The sequence below is a fragment of the Crinia signifera genome, chromosome 1 (genome assembly GCF_055691185.1).
Source record: "Crinia signifera chromosome 1, ASM5569118v1, whole genome shotgun sequence".
NCBI lineage: Eukaryota > Metazoa > Chordata > Amphibia > Anura > Myobatrachidae > Crinia > Crinia signifera.
Window position 1 is genome coordinate 380,964,645 of NC_139217.1, and position 16,208 is coordinate 380,980,852.

Genomic DNA, 16,208 nt, shown 5'->3' on the forward strand with positions numbered 1-16,208 from the left:
ACTCCCCACCACAAAGGATATTCAGCTAATGATGTTTTGGTCATTTTTTTGGCAGAAGAGCAGAGCTTGTATTGACAGTTTGTTGCAATGTGTAAACAGCAATGGCATCAGTTTCTCAAAATGTATGTGGACATCGGCACTGCGGGGGGAGACAAGAGGCCAGGATCTGCATCCAAGGACAGAGAATTATTGGCCTCTTGGTAGGACCTTCAGAAGGCAGCACCACTCCATGACCTCTATTCCCTCTCCCCTGTATTCTGCAGCAATGGTTTGGCGTACAGAGTATTTGTGTGGGTACACACAGTATTAAATTTACAGTACAGTATATGCAGGCGACATCCATGACTGGTTGTGTCACAGGTGATAAAGGTACAGCATCATAGGATGCAGCATGGATCAGTAACATAAGCAGGAGATGTGGAGCCTCTTGCTGCATTAAAATATAGGTGCTATCGCTGCTGCATTATGTCATCAGCAGAGATAGCAGCAGCTTCCACATCGGAATCAAGCCCAGTGTCACAGAGTTGTGTAACTACATTATACTGTGTATCATGTATGCAAACAAATAGGGTGGGGAATCCTGCCGCACAGGACCAAATCGAGACAATATATTGATAGTTTGGTTTAGGCCCCCTGATAGTATGAGTAAATAAATGTGGTGTTTAATTCAAGTACGTAGGGGTGTGCTACCACTGACACTGGAAGAATTAGATTTTAATAATGAAAGAAAAAGAAGTGTCTTGGTGTGGTGCACCAAAGAGAAGTAAAAACAACAATAAAATGTAACCTTTATTAGAATTAATTCTTAAAAAGATGCGAAATATTTAAAAAACATACAATAATGACTAACAAGGTGAAGATAGTGCGTGTTTAAAAACAGCATATGCGGGGACTCTTTATGTATACAATGTGTCTCTGTTAAATTGAAGACAATTTGTTCCTTAAACTATGAGAATATCTAAATGGTAGACAGAGTTAGATCTCCTTGGAATGGGATCCCTCTGTAACTATTCCATATTATATTCTGTAGTGTATTTCAGAGATACAGGGGTGGGGTCCTGGGGTGCACACCAATTGAGAGGTGCGACCCTGCGGAGACCTTTCAGTAGAACTGCATACAACGTCAAAGGTGCAGGTGCACAAATCAAACTCCCAATTTAAAATATTGCAATAAACTTTCATCCCTATTGTGTGTTTTATTTCAATGTAATTCATTTCTCACCTTCACCTCTCACTACTTCACCTCTCACTACTTTATCTCTCATTTTTTTACCTCTCACTTACTTTCCCACTGCTATTTTTAGCAGCCTCTCTCACTAACCTATCCTCACTTTGTTTCACTATATATTTCTTTCAGTCTTGTGTTGCCCTGGGGTCACTCGGCTGCACTGTTTTTGGGTGCCCTGTGCCCTAGATTTGTACCCCCCAAAATGTTAGGGACTTGCCCGACTAATGAGGTCACCTGGACGCGGTGGGCAAGCCGTTACTTATGGCCATAAATAAGTGAAGAACCTCACTAAAAATGCAAAATTTTATTGCAATATTTGAAATTGGGAGTTTGATTTGTGCACCTGCACCTTTGACTTTGTATGATTTCAGAGATTGTTGTACGTGCAGGGACCCGTTTAGATACTGGGGCCGTGTCTGGATTGCCAAAGTAGTTGACACAGCGTGTCGATTAAATGTTAATAGCTACACAAGCTAATGCACACGATCTTGTTAAATGATGTGGGTGCATGCATACATACAGTATTTAGACTATATACGCCACATGTAATTGGCAAATTCTGAAATCAGCTTGATTTTGAATAATGCGCTGCAGTTTTGCATATCCCCCGGTCACGCCGCTGGGGGAGTGCTATATCGCTGATGTTAGTTAAGCAAGTATGCTATGGTGTGCACTATGAATAATGAGGTTAGGGTATTAGACCCATATATATATATATATATATATATATATATATATATATATATATATATATATATATATGTATACATTTTAGTGAGACACACCAGAGTTCTAAATGCTACGTAATGCACTAACTCGTAACATGTACTGAACCTCATTATTCATAGTGCACACCATAGCATACTTGCTTAACTAACATCAGCAATATAGCACTCCCCCAGCGGCGTGACCGGGGGATATGCAAAACTGCAGTGCATTATTCAAAATCAAGCTGATTTCAGAATTTGCCAATTACATGTGGCGTATATAGTCTAAATACTGTATGTATGCATGCACCCACATCATTTAACAACATCGTGTGCATTAGCTTGTGTAGCTATTAACATTTAATCGACACGCTGTGTCAACTACTTTGGCAATCCAGATACGGCCCCAGTATCTAAACGGGTCCCTGCACGTACAACAATCTCTGAAATCACATTACAGAATATAATATTTTATCACCTTAAGAATACCGTCATGCAATGCCATTTAATCTGATTGTACTTTATATTGCATTCACTTGAATTGATACGTCAGCCTCTGGACACAATAATACCCCTTTTACACGTCACTCTCCCTGCACTTGGACATATCCCCCTAACAGACCACATCCTGATGAAATGGCCGCTGGGCCATGAAACGTTGGTGGAGACAAGGTCTCATGTAATGTATCACTGCATTATTAAAAAAAAAAAAAGTGATTGTTTATTACTCAACGTGGATTGCCGACTTTTTTTTTACCTAGAGCAAATAAGTATTGCCGATATATATATATATATATATATATATATATATATATATATATATCCAGAAACAGGGCACTCACCAAAGCTTTTTGCAATAAAAGTGCTTTTATTCCTCACAAGCGCTGCATTCTCCCAACGTTTCGGACATGGACCTTAGTCATGGTGCAGTCCATCACAAAGCAACCTCCAAGCAGATCTATACATACCTTAAAAGGACTACTACAGCAGCACCCCACCGTTGGAGAATTACTGTGAGTGCATTGACAAACCAATATGTATGTATATATACATACACACACACACACACACACACACACACACACACACACACACACACACACACACACACACACACACACACACACACACACCAATGTAGGTTTAAAATAATTATAATGCTGTATTTAAAAATTAGAATTTTATTAATTCCAATGATTCACAAGAATATATATTAAAAAAACAAAACAAACAAACACAGCCACAAGAGATAACAAGAAAATAGGATGGCAACAAATACACATAAGAAATACATATATTAACAGAGACAAATAAATACAGATAATGTCTTATTTTATCAAGGCCATGAGGGAATTTCATGAAGCAAAGAAGTGTAGATACATCCCTGGAATCACAAGTATTATACTGCAACATTCCAAAGGGAACCTATTTACCATTTCAGAGATTTCTTCATACTGCTGAAATATATATGTATGTATGTATGTATGTATGTATGCATGCATGTATTGTATGTATGTATGTATGTATGTATGATGTGTGTGTGTGTGTGTAATAGGTTTCCTTTTTTTTTTTTATATATATACTATACCATCACCCATGGACTCAGATTGAGAACAAAACAAGAGTGTGAAGTTGACCATACACGGCGTGTTTTACCCATACAATGCGATGCCTGCTCCAGTGCACATCACATCGCACAGCACAGAAAGTACTGTATGTGCAGTGCGTATTGCATCTCATCTAGTACAAAAAGTAAAGAGCACATCGATCCATGTATGGGGACCTTTAATGATCAATATTAAAAAAAAAACAAAGTGGGTTTGAAACATAGGTGTGTTCAGTACCAGTGTCTTCCTACTTTAGGAGCACCACACAGGAACACTATAAAATGATTAAAAAAATTAGAACAAACATTTTCAGGATGTTTTTCCAGTATTTGTTTTTTTTACGTGCTCTTCAATTACATCTGAAAAATATTTCATTTCACAAATAAAATCCTGTGATAAATCATGGACCTATTTTTTTGTTTGCGTCAAAGTTCGTTGAAAAAAATTACCTGACTACTGGGAATTTGGTTTTGTCTGCCAAAATCAGTGCCAAATGCTTGGGTATATTGGACAACCCCAGCAGGATTAATTAGCTTCGGTAATCCGCTGTGACTAATTGAATATTAGTCTGCATGTACTGTAGCATATAAATTAATTTAAAAAGAAATTAAGAAATAAACCTATTAATTATTACATGTACCTTTTTGAACAGGCTTAGAGCCAGATGTATCCAGCTTTAAACAGTGATAAAATGGAGAATGATAAGCAGGCAGCCAATCAGCTCCTACCTGCCATGCTACAGGCTAAGTTTGAAAAATGACAGGTAGAAGCTAATTGGCTGGCGTTTATCACTTTCCACTTTATCACTTTTTGAAGCTTGTGTCAAAGTCTGTCACTAACTGCAGATTTCCAAGTTTTGATGCCTTATTAATAATAATGACACACATTCCACAATGTAGTGCCAACAGTTCCCAATATGCCACACTGTAGGGCTGATGGCACACATTATGCCACACAGGAGACAATAACCAACCACTCCTACCTGAGGGGATACTTCCTAATGAGTGGAAAGCTTCTTAGTTTATTCTCCCTTCCTGGGACAGTCCTAATCTCAGAACTCAGTCCCTGCCTCCAAGCTTGACAAAGGTTGTAAACAAGGAGAATCCCACTCTCAGACCGTGCTGTGCTTACTAATCAGCTCAGCTGGGTCCCCAAGCATGAAACAGTGTTGTGGGAGGTGGATAATAATAATATCAGTGAGGAGATTTACTGAGAGGGAGAGACACAGAAATTGCCACTGGCAACATCCCCATTTCAGATCTGGACAACGGACTGGTTTCACTTTCTTTGCAGCCAATTTGGGAACATGGTAGACAACTATATGAGCTAGGTCAGGAGACCCCTAAACTTCTGGGCTCCATATAAATGGAACCACCTACATTCACTATAGCTACCCTGTGGTCTTAGCTAGAAAATGGAATACTGCATCTTAGTTGTGGCCAAAATGTATTTTTCCTAAATAGAAGCACCAATATGGCTATTTTGGTTGTTGAGTTACAGAAATTCCCAGTATTGCATGGCTTCCTCCAAATAGTCATTATCCTCACACAGCCAATAGTCGGCTGCCAATTGCCCGCTAACTCATTCCGCTCATATCATCTAATTGAAAGTGTTACTTACACATCCAACTGTGGTGTTTAGTTAGTCTAAGTGGGACAAATATTAATATATTTAATATGAGTGTATCTTACAATGTATATCGAACAAACAGTCCTCTGAAGAAAATAAAAGAGAGACCCTTAAATGAAGTAAACAATGACTACTCGAGTATAAACCATGCTCACACTGGTAAGTTATTCTATAACCTTCCCAAGCAATGGCGCTTTTAAACAATATTGTACATATGAGAGAAAGTCCATTTAAAAAGTTGACTACTATTGTCACAGCAAATGACCCTCCTTAGGAGGAAATAAATATGGCTATAGGCATAGACATACACCATACAGTAAGAGAAGAGATAAATACATGGGGGACACTTAAAAGAGTAAAGAGTAACTGTAGTAAGAAGAGTTGTTGAGATCTAAGATCATGGAAATCACAAAAGTCTCCACTGGAATGGGACCAGCACCGCAGAGTTACCCTCAGACATGGTGGTCTGTGTGCTCCCTGAATTCACGTTAGAAAAGGCTAGGGATAAGGTGCAGTTCATCTACCCCAAAGGTCTTCTGCATTTTCACCTTCTGTATCTTCCGAGACTTCGCTCATCAGGTCAGGTATGAGATCTAAAGAGGAATAAAAAGGGACATTTTTACAGGATTTCAGAGAATATTAAACAAAATAGAAAGACCGGATAAGGCGCTCCCACTTGGGATATGAAGTAAGTGGGGAATCCATCCTGAGGAAGCCTTGTTATCAAGCAGAAATGATACAAAAGCAGATAGAGACTGTGGGACTGGACCTTTTGTTTTAACACCTTGGAGCTATTTTGGGAAGTGGACTACTATTTGGAGCATTGAATTTTAATCCGAGGTATATGAAGATTGGAAAGAGAGAGTACTTGATATATGAGCATCAGACTATACCATATGAAATATCTCATCAAATGATTAAAATGCCAATATTCATAGTATAGACATGACAAAAAAGTCTGAGACAGATCATAACATATCATTATTTCATTACACTGACTGGTTTAGGCATTTACAGAATATCATTGATACAAAGGGTTAAGATGATCAATGGCGATCAGTGTTTTTAGATGATCGATCAAATGCAATTACTATCGATTATCACATTATTTGTTTCAAGTATCAATGTGGCAAACAAACACCAGTGGTTACACTGTGTTTCAGCAACCGATGACCTGCCTATATCTAGGCCAGGGGTAGCCAACTCCAGTCCCCGAGAGCTACTTTACCAACAGTGCATGTTTTCCAGATCTCCTCACAGAATCACAAGTGGTGGATCATTTAAAAAGTGTGAGTGAGTAATGAGTACAGCTGTGCACCTGCGAGGTGAGCTGGAAAACGTGCACTGTTGGTAGCTCTCGAGGACTGCAGTTGCCTACCCCTGATCTAGGCTGTCTATGTTTTGTAATGTCTATATTATGAATGTGGACCTTTTGATCATATCAAATCAACATTTCAAACGGTCTAAATATTGATTGTCTAACTTGTGACCATGTCTAAGGTATGTCCTTGTCCACATATTGCATGTTGATGTTTTGAACATGTGAATGTTTTGAAGTCTCGGTTTTAAATGATGTTTTGATCCCAAAGCTTTTATGGAACCTTTCATGTCACATGCACTTACTGTCAGGTGGATGGTGGAATAAAACTTGATGTTTATAGAGATTTCCATTTGCAGCTGGAGGGTTACTGGTAGCAGTGTCATTGTAATCTGTGGTTACAGTTGAATTGCCTACTGGTTCCATCTCCTCTTCTTCTTCAGATTCCACTAGAACCAAGACCTCAGAGTCTCCTGATCTGCAGAACACCACAAAAGCCTGTTAAATAGGCCAGTCATGATCACTTACTGTTGAAAACCCTACACTGCAACATAATCTGTTAACAACTAAAAAAAATAGTTAATTGTCCATGAGTTAAACTGCATGAATGAAACTAAATGATGCACTGTAAGGTTAAGGTGTTCGCAGGATTGACAGTATCTGTGTAAAACATGAGATTAAAAAAAGGGTACTTATATGTTAGTTGGGCGCCCACTAAGCTATTTGCTTAGTTTTCCTCATCCGCTCGCCACGCTTCGGGCTCGGTGGCTCGCCACACTATATAAAATCAACTCCATGCCAACATGGATAGTGGGGGTATGAGCGTACTAATTATAGTGGGTGCCCAACTAACATATAAGTACCAAAAAAAGAAATACAAAATTATTTATTTTACTTCAGCATGGAAGTACGGATGGTGTTATGGTTAGCATTACTGCCTCACAGCACAGAGGTCATGGGTTGGATTCCCACCATGGCACTTGCTGGGGTGGATTTATAAAAATAAAAAGGCATTAGGTCCACACCATATGGTCAAAATGCATTAGGTCGAAGGAGACATAATGTCGCATGAAAATGGTCAATATAAAATATATATTTTTTGGGTTACAATCTAAAATGTTTAACTATAGTGAAAACATGTACTGCATTCGCAATATTCTGCATAGTGCTTGGGTTCTTTACCTTCCATGATCAAGGCATTTGGTATAGTGGTAGCAAAAATGGTTTATATCCTGTAATGCCTTTTGTACACTCTGTGTGAGCTGAGCAATATGCAAATACACTTTACAACTGTGCAATGCACCTGCAGGACAGGACATACAATACTGATATACTTTGGTATGCAGTGGTAATATACTTTTAAAAGGTATAAGGTCCCACTGGTTACTTGCAAGTCCTTCTTTCTTTGAGACTTTGATCCAAACAGGGGTTTAGGGGCAGTGGCGTAGCTAAGTTTTGGGCGCCCCCCCGCCCATGCAAACCCCCCCCCCCCCAATCCCCCCGCAGCCTTACCTATCGCGCTGGTCCCCGCGGTGGCGGGGGCTGCGGTGCTATAGTTACGCCGCTGTTTAGGGGCTACAAAACGCTGGGGCTATGGTACTCATATTTAATTGCAGGAAATTCTACAATGGCTAAAGAGTCTGGCAGAATAGGAGTTGCAGGTATCCAGTGGGGTCCGTTTCACATAGTGTGTTTTTCAATAATTTTCTTTTTTTAATATCATGGTTTGCTACTGAAATGAGCAGTACATGGTGGCTTTTGGTACCAAGGGGGATTGAGACTACCTAGGTAGCTCAAGTAGGCGCCACCAGAGGTGATCCCCTAATAGCTGCCACTAAAAATGGGGTTGTTAATCCCAGTAGCAAAAGACAGAGTTACAAGAAAGTGGCACTTGTTTGATGAAAGATTTATGGATTTAATATCAACACTAAAAAACATATATACACAAAACACATAAATCACCGACAATATAAATGATTAAAAATAATGGTTCATAAATAGCTGATCCACTGGTATATGAATCTGGACCGGGTCGGTTGCTTGGTACAGGATAAATTGGGGAATACTGACTGTCCCATTTCAAATACAGATCTGATGGTGGTATACCAATCATACAACTTGGAGCAGTTACAATGCCCAATGTGGGCTAATATTTACCCAGCGCCGCTCGCGGACTCAAATCCCTTGGGATGATGCTGCAGCACTGGTGTCCTCAGATACATACGGCCAAATGGGAAAGATTCAGGATTACAAATATACCACCTCTTTCCCATTTGGCCAGATATATCTTAGGACACAAGTGCTGCAGCATCATCCCAAAGGATTTGAGTCCTCGAGCGGCGCTGGGTAAATATTAGCCCACAATGAGCATTGTAACTGCTGTTGTATGATTGGTATATATGTATATATGTTTTTTAATGTTGGTATTAAATAAATAAATCTTTCATCAAACAAACGCCACTTTTTCTTGTAACTCTGGCTTTTAGTACCACTAGTTCTATCTTACGCTGGCCATACATCTCCAGATTGATTGTCAGATTGGATTAGTTGGTACAAAAACCTGGTACTATCGGAGTGACAGTTTTTGACAGTTTTTCAGCATTTCAATGCAAATGTTCAACTTTCATCTGCTCTCATCCATTACCAGGTTTGACCATTTGCTTTGAAATGCTGGAAAACTGTCATTCAGATATTACCAGGTGTTTGTTCCAACCAGCCCAATCTGACAATCAATCTGTAGATGTATGGCAACTGGGGAAAATATAATCGTATGCTTCTCTCTGTGTAATGGTGTGCTGTTAATGAAAGGACAAGGGCACTAATTCAGACTTGATCTCAGGGCAAATTTATTCTGAAAATGGGCAAAACCATGAGCACTGGCGGCGGGGCAGATGTAACTAGTACAGTGAAAGTTACACTCCCGGTATACAATGCAGAGATTACCCCCTAGGATGATGCAATTTAGCAAGAATTGAGTCAGTTTAATGTGTAGTGCTAGTTGCTAACATGAAATATTTAACCATTTGCTGTACCTATAAATTCCGTTAGGCTTTACAATTGTAAACAGTGATACAACAAACTGGGTATTTACAGATATTAACATACAGTAAAAGGTAGGAGGGCCCTCCTGTCAAATTTACAATCTATAGATACAAAAGGGCACAAAAATATCTAATACTCACCGGAAAGGGTTTGCTGTAATTGTGAAGGAAATCACAAAAAAATAAGAGAATAAGAGTTAGAGAAATAACAAAATTTCAACCAAAATACTATATTTTATCTGCAATGCAAGTACTTAAAGCAAACAATTTTCAACAACTTTAATATTTCATTCTACTTAAATGACCTTTTATTAATGTTCTGTTTACTCATGTTCATGTTACTCTGTGCTTCTTTTATGATGGTACTTAACAATAATGACTACTGGCAGTCCTGCGTCCATCTTGTATTACCAGACTAAACCATTCTATCTATCTAACATATAGGCGAGGCAGATACTTTCCTGTCCACAGGACCTTCAGCACTTTAGGCAAGTACCGGTAACGGTACTTGTGTATTTGCAGGGCGCCCACTAAGAAATTTGCTTAGTGGGCTATTCTGCGTAGTGAAATCGCATTGCGTGCCACGTTTTCATGCTGTGCGATGAGATGCGATGCAATCTCACTAGTTATTTTATTCACTGCACCCTGACCGCCGTTCGCATCGCATCACACGCAAAATCGCATGCAATCGCACACGGTTTTGCATGCAATGCGATTTAGTACAACACCCGAGTGTTCATGTCTATGTGATGCAATGGTATTTAGCACAACCCCACTATCCACGTCACCCCGAAGCGTGGCGAACGCAGCGAGCCCCGCGAGGGGACGCTTAACGCATCCTCCCGACCTTTTCATACCCCCACTATCCACGTCGGCATGGAGTTGATGTTGTAGAGTGCGGCGAGCGAAGCGAGCCACCGAGCCCAAAGCGTGGCGAGCGTAGCAAGCCCCATGAGGGGACACGGATCACATGTAAAGTAATCTGCGTCCGCTCGCAGGGCGTGGACACGGATCACATGTAAAGTAATCCGCGTCCCCTTGCTGTACTCGCCACACTTTATAAAATCAACTCCACGCCGACGTGGATAGTGGGGGTACGAAAAGGTCGGGAGGACGCGTTCCGCGTCCCCTCGCGGGGCTCACCGCGCTTCGGGGTGACGTGGATAGTGGGGGTGTTTTAGGAACACATTCACGTAGCATGCCATGAAAAGGTACCATGCGATACGATTTCACTACGCCTATGTAAATATGCCAATTGGGCGCCCTGCAAATAAACAAGTACCCCGGTAACCTTTTTTTCAATGAAAACATATGGGGACCGAGGTGGAGTTGGAAGGATGCCAATTTATGTTGCATACATTTTTTTCTGGGCATGCCCCTAAAAGAAGCTGATATGGCAGATGGAAGACAGTTATCAGGACATATAGTAATACTGACCAAGATGTAGAAAAAAAAAAAAAAAAAACAACAACAACTCTATTTATTGCAAAATATACAATTCTAATTATTAAGGCTTCAATAGCGCACCTACATTTTTTTTCTCAGTGTGTCTGGCATAAGCCTCAGCAAGGTAGGACCTCTCATTACACAGGGTGTGCAGTCTAGGGCCCCTCCCTATACAGACTGTGGGCGGGATGTATTAAAATACATCGCCGCCCTTCGCCCCCCCCCCCCGCCGCGATGCTGCTGCATATGTACTAACATATGCGGCTGGCATCGCGGTGCGGTGACGGAGGCCCCCCGCGATACCTGTACACTGGTGTGCGGGGGGTCTCCGTCACCTCCCTGCCGCCACGCTCTCCCCTCACGCCGGGGACAGCTATGCATGCTGTCCCCGGCGCTTCCTCCTCCCCCCTGCAGCCGGAAGGGGGGAGGCAGGGCTTACTAGGGGGAGGCAGGGCTTACCTTCCGGGGTCCAGGAGGACCCTTCAGGAAGGTAAGCCAGAGGGGGGGTCGGCGAGGCGGCAGGTTTGCGTCGGCGTGCGGCGAAAAGAAGCCCATAGGCTTCTATAGGGTATCGCCACCCAAAGGTGGCGATACCCTTCAGTGCGGTATCATTTTTGATACATTTTCCATTTGATACATCTCGCCCTGTGTGAGAGTATAACAATACATGTCAGTAAGAAGGCTATTTTGGTGTACATTAGTGATTATTTGCTGTTAATGGAATCCACAGTATAAGAACTGAGCTATTAAAACCTAATCTCTGTGAAAAGTGCAAGGAATTCTCAGAGGTTACATCCAGATACAGGGGGAGATTCTCTAAGAATCTCCGCCCCCTTCGCCGCCCATCGCATTTATAATTATAGCATATGTTCTAACATATGCAATAATTATAGCAAAGGACAGCTCTTGCGTTAAGAGCTGTTCTTTGCGGTGAGAGTCGCCGGGTCCCAGCAGGTCCCGGCGGCTCCCCCTTCCCTCACACACCCGGCGCTGCTGCTGCTGCGCCGGGCTCTCCTCCTCCCTGCACCCGGAAGAGGATCAGTGCAGGGAGGAGGTCACAGGTTCAGGCAGCACAGCTCTGTGCTGCCCGGACACAGGTGAGGGAGGAGGGGGCGATGCGGGGCGGCGGGGGTCCGTGCGGGGTGGCGGTGGGATGCGGTAGAAGCCCATTGGCTTCTATGGGGCATCGCCAGATTTTTCTGGCGATGCCCCCGACGCGTTAACCCGGCGGTGGATGCTTACAGCATCCCAAAATGCGGTAAAAACCCGATAACGGGGTTTTTACTGCATTTTTAGTTTAGAGAATCTCCCCCACAGCCTGATGTACATGTAGCCACATGCAGTGCGGATATTCGCACATATGGTCATTTCGCAGGCAGTAAGTTGATCACGTAGCGCCTATCCCCCCCCCCCCAGTGAACACGCACAGGGTCACAGTTGTGATTGAGATACCAGGTCTCAGAAATGTATTGTGTGCTCCTTGGATGGGGGTATTTAGAAACATGGGGAATATTTACTAAATCTTGTTAAACAGACATATGGCGCTTTTGCCAATAGTAACTTATCACATTCTAAAAAAAATTTTAAAGCATAAAGGATAGCTAGAACCAGTTTGTACACGATAGCTAACCCCTCCACTTGTCTGGTTTAGGTGATTAGTAAATGTACCCTATAGTGCTGCCGAAATGATTGTGAGCTCAGCTTATATGGGGGCCAAGCACCTAGATCCCAGAATGTAGCGGGTGCAAGTTTTAAATTGTGCATCCCAAGGTGACGTTTAGTTATGCACAATGGTTAGCATAACGCCGCTGATGTGACTATGGCAAACCTCGCTAATGTGGTCGCAGCAGTGTGTGACTGAATCAGCCCTGTAGTGTTTTCAGTTCAATTGCTGTTCTTAGAGTTTTAAAGATTAATGTAACATTTTTATTAACTTAGTGAATATACTATACTAGTTACCAGAACATAAAACAGTAATGTCAGCAATGGCAGATGTGCACACCCGAGCGAAGCAACACTTTAATTACTCCAACAGACTTCAGCTAGTGGCTGCCATCCTTCACAACACTTTAATTACCCCCATAAAGGTGAGGAGCAGTGTTAGTCTTATTATAAGGAATGATTTTTTAAATTCCTTAGGACCAATTCACATATTGTTAGCCATGTTTGGCAGCAGTGCAGTCACAGCACTCTGCATTTATAATACCCTTACTAAACTTTTTTGTTGTTGGGAACAGTAATATATTTGAACGGCCCACATTCGACACAGGGAATGGTCATCATAACCCACTATATGTACCTACCTGTAACCCTTACAGCTTTCTCGGGCATCTATGCATTTGTGTTACTTGTGCGTGCAGTTGTACAATTTCTCCCCTGTTCCAGCTGGATCTGGTCGATAGATCTACAATGTCTAGATCGATCAGGTTATGGTTGACCACACTTAAGCTAACCCATCTAGCTAGATGCCTAAAGATAGTTGGCCGCATCTAGATCCACAGTAACGGAAGATAGAAGCAAGCGTTAGATTGACAGGCGCGTGGTCAGCGGTAATGTGACCGTGGACCGCGCTCCCAATCTAACGCTTGCGTCTAACCTCAGTTACTGTTGATCTAGACATGGTTTACTATATTTAGGCATCTAACTAAACAGGTTATACGAAGGATGGTTGACCGTAACATGGTAGATCAAGACAGCGTTGATCCGCGATACCATAACCGCTCCATCTATCCCTTGCAAAATGCAATCTGCATCCAGCCATGTATATATTTACGTTCTAACAAAAGTAGAGTAAATCATATAAACATAAGGACAATGTTATGAGCTGCTTGCAATGAAACATTACAGAAAGTTATGAGCATACCTTTCAGATAGACTTGAGGATCACAGTATAAAATAATGCCTGTAATGAGAGCTACCACCAGAAGGAAGAGGATCAGCAGGCTGGTCACTAATGCCACAATGTTATGGGGCTCTATGGAATAAACAGAGGTCTGTTACAGAATAAAAGGTAAATCAAACAATGTTGTATTTACAAACGTAAGAATATTTACTGAAAATAACTAGCCGTTACTCAACCACTTCATGACCAATGCTCAAACTTTTTTTTTTTATTGAAGTTTGCCAAAAATATACATTAATTACTTTTCTTGAGAGAGAGATAGCTTTACGTGAATATATTTCTCATGTATGTGCGGCGACACCCTTCAGGTCTGATCCATTCCGGTGTTTTCCATATCCTGCTCTTGTACATTATTTAGGGTGGAGATTCCCTTTGGACTTACCCGTCTCTTATGCATGTGAGTATCGGTAGTGTTTATTTTTGACAAATTTTTATTTATGTTTTGTTTCATGTATATCCCACATGCAAAATTTGGACAACAAAGAGAAGTTTACAACATTCAAAGTGGACATTCCTTTGGTTTTGGACTTTTGAATCAGTTGTGAGACACTGTTGGTGCAAATCTACCTACAGTTTATATTTTTTTATTGTGTAATGCACGCAAATGGTTAGGAGTGATGTACATATATAGGTTAGTGCTGCCTCAGTGGGAGCGCTAAGTGGTTTATTTATCTTTTTTGTATTCAAATAAATGATAAATGTTTATAGGGCCAAGGTAGCAAAAAATAAATTAGGACCAAGGTCTATTTTAGTGTACCCAAGTGGAAAAATAGGTTCTTTAATGTTGCAATAAAAAAAGGTCAGGGATTTTTTTACTGAAACTATTTTGCAATGTTCAGTAGATCATTATGTGGGAAATTTACGAAGAATACGAAAAATCGTATTCTTAATAAGAATGAATATGAATGAATACGACTGGTGTAGTCGTATTTTCATTCATATTCCGGAGGATAATTTACTAATGAGTCATACTTGACTGATTCGTATTATCCGATGGCGTAGTGATTCGTATATTTTCCTATATGAATTTGTATTTTTAAATACAAATTCGTATTTTTAAATACAAATTCATATTGGCAGCCTGCACCGATCAGTCAGAAAAATAAATAAATACATTTAAAAACGGCGTGTCCCCCCCTCCCCCCCCCCCCCCCACGGCCGTAACCAGCACCAGGCTCAAAGAGCGAGGGCTGGTGTTAAAAAAATCAGGAAACCACTAAGTTTCCAGTGACTTTTTAAAACCAGCCTCAGTAGGCTCCAGGCCGGGTCTGGTTCCCAAAATATGGGGGACAAAATGAATAGGGGTCCCCCATATTTTAGGAACCAGCCCCAGGCCCAACCAGCTAGGAAATTGAAGTCTATTTTCCTGGCGTATTTGGCCGGCAATTATCATATTTCCCAATGGCGTACATATTATTGTATACAATAAAAATACGAATGTGCAATAAATAGGAATGCATATTTTTGGCATAGTAAATGGCAAAAATACGAATACACCTAAAATAATCGTATTTTACTATGCAAATACGATTTTTTTAGGCGTATTTGCCTTAGTAAATTTCCCCTATATCTGTACTTGAATTATTATTTAATTTGCTCAACATAGGAAATACTGTTATGCCTACAGCTGAAGGATACTCACGCTTTACTTCTAACGATATGTACAGGTCTCTTGTGGCGACTGCATTCTCTGCTTTGCAGATGTAATATCCCTCATCTCCATCCTTGGAGCAATTGACAATGGTGAGGTAGGAGACGGTGCTGTTTGATACAATCTGGTATTTTTTCCCTGACTGGATTTCCACATCGGGGTTGCTCAGGTTGCGCAACCAGGTTATCTTAGCATGTGGGACAGCGCCTGATGCAGAGCAGGACAGAGTCACGTTTTCTCCAACTAGACACGTCCTCATGGGCTGAGCCTGTGGCACAGGAGCTCCTGAAACAGACAAAGACTGCTTAGAACATATAAAATGACAAGAATTACAAAATAGAACAAAAGCCTTAGATTCATTATAATCACGACTATTGGCCTCTCACTCTATATGTAGTACTAAGTGAGAGTCTAATATTCAAACAGAGGATCCACGCAAACACTGCTGCACCACTCAAGCCACTACTCTTCCCAAAGAATAAGCTTATAGTCCTGCAGCACTTGGGACATGTTGCTTTGTCATTCAATCCCCTCAGTTGACAGGAAACTTTTGACCTCTTTTCATCCCCTTAGGAGTCAAATTGAAAAAAAAAAAAAAAACCTACTAAGTGGGTGTTTTCATCATATACCACCTAGATTTCATGTTTCTAGGTCCAGGGGGTTGAACTGTGTATTAAAA

General features: G+C 41.2%; 1 protein-coding gene across 1 annotated transcript in view; it reads right to left on the bottom strand.

Moving 5' to 3' along the window:
- Positions 1 to 3,143: 3,143 nt before the first annotated feature.
- The window catches only part of VSIG10 (V-set and immunoglobulin domain containing 10), a 43,355-nt gene continuing 30,290 nt past the window's right edge, over positions 3,144 to 16,208 (bottom strand). Inside the window, exons 5-9 of the mRNA XM_083151474.1 lie at positions 15,521 to 15,814; positions 13,840 to 13,950; positions 9,672 to 9,684; positions 6,795 to 6,967; positions 3,144 to 5,764 (exon numbers count right to left, since the gene is read on the bottom strand). Of these exons, the coding sequence (XP_083007600.1) occupies positions 5,688 to 5,764; positions 6,795 to 6,967; positions 9,672 to 9,684; positions 13,840 to 13,950; positions 15,521 to 15,814 (668 nt within the window). The 3' untranslated portion in view covers positions 3,144 to 5,687. The remainder of the gene's footprint in view (positions 5,765 to 6,794; positions 6,968 to 9,671; positions 9,685 to 13,839; positions 13,951 to 15,520; positions 15,815 to 16,208) is intronic.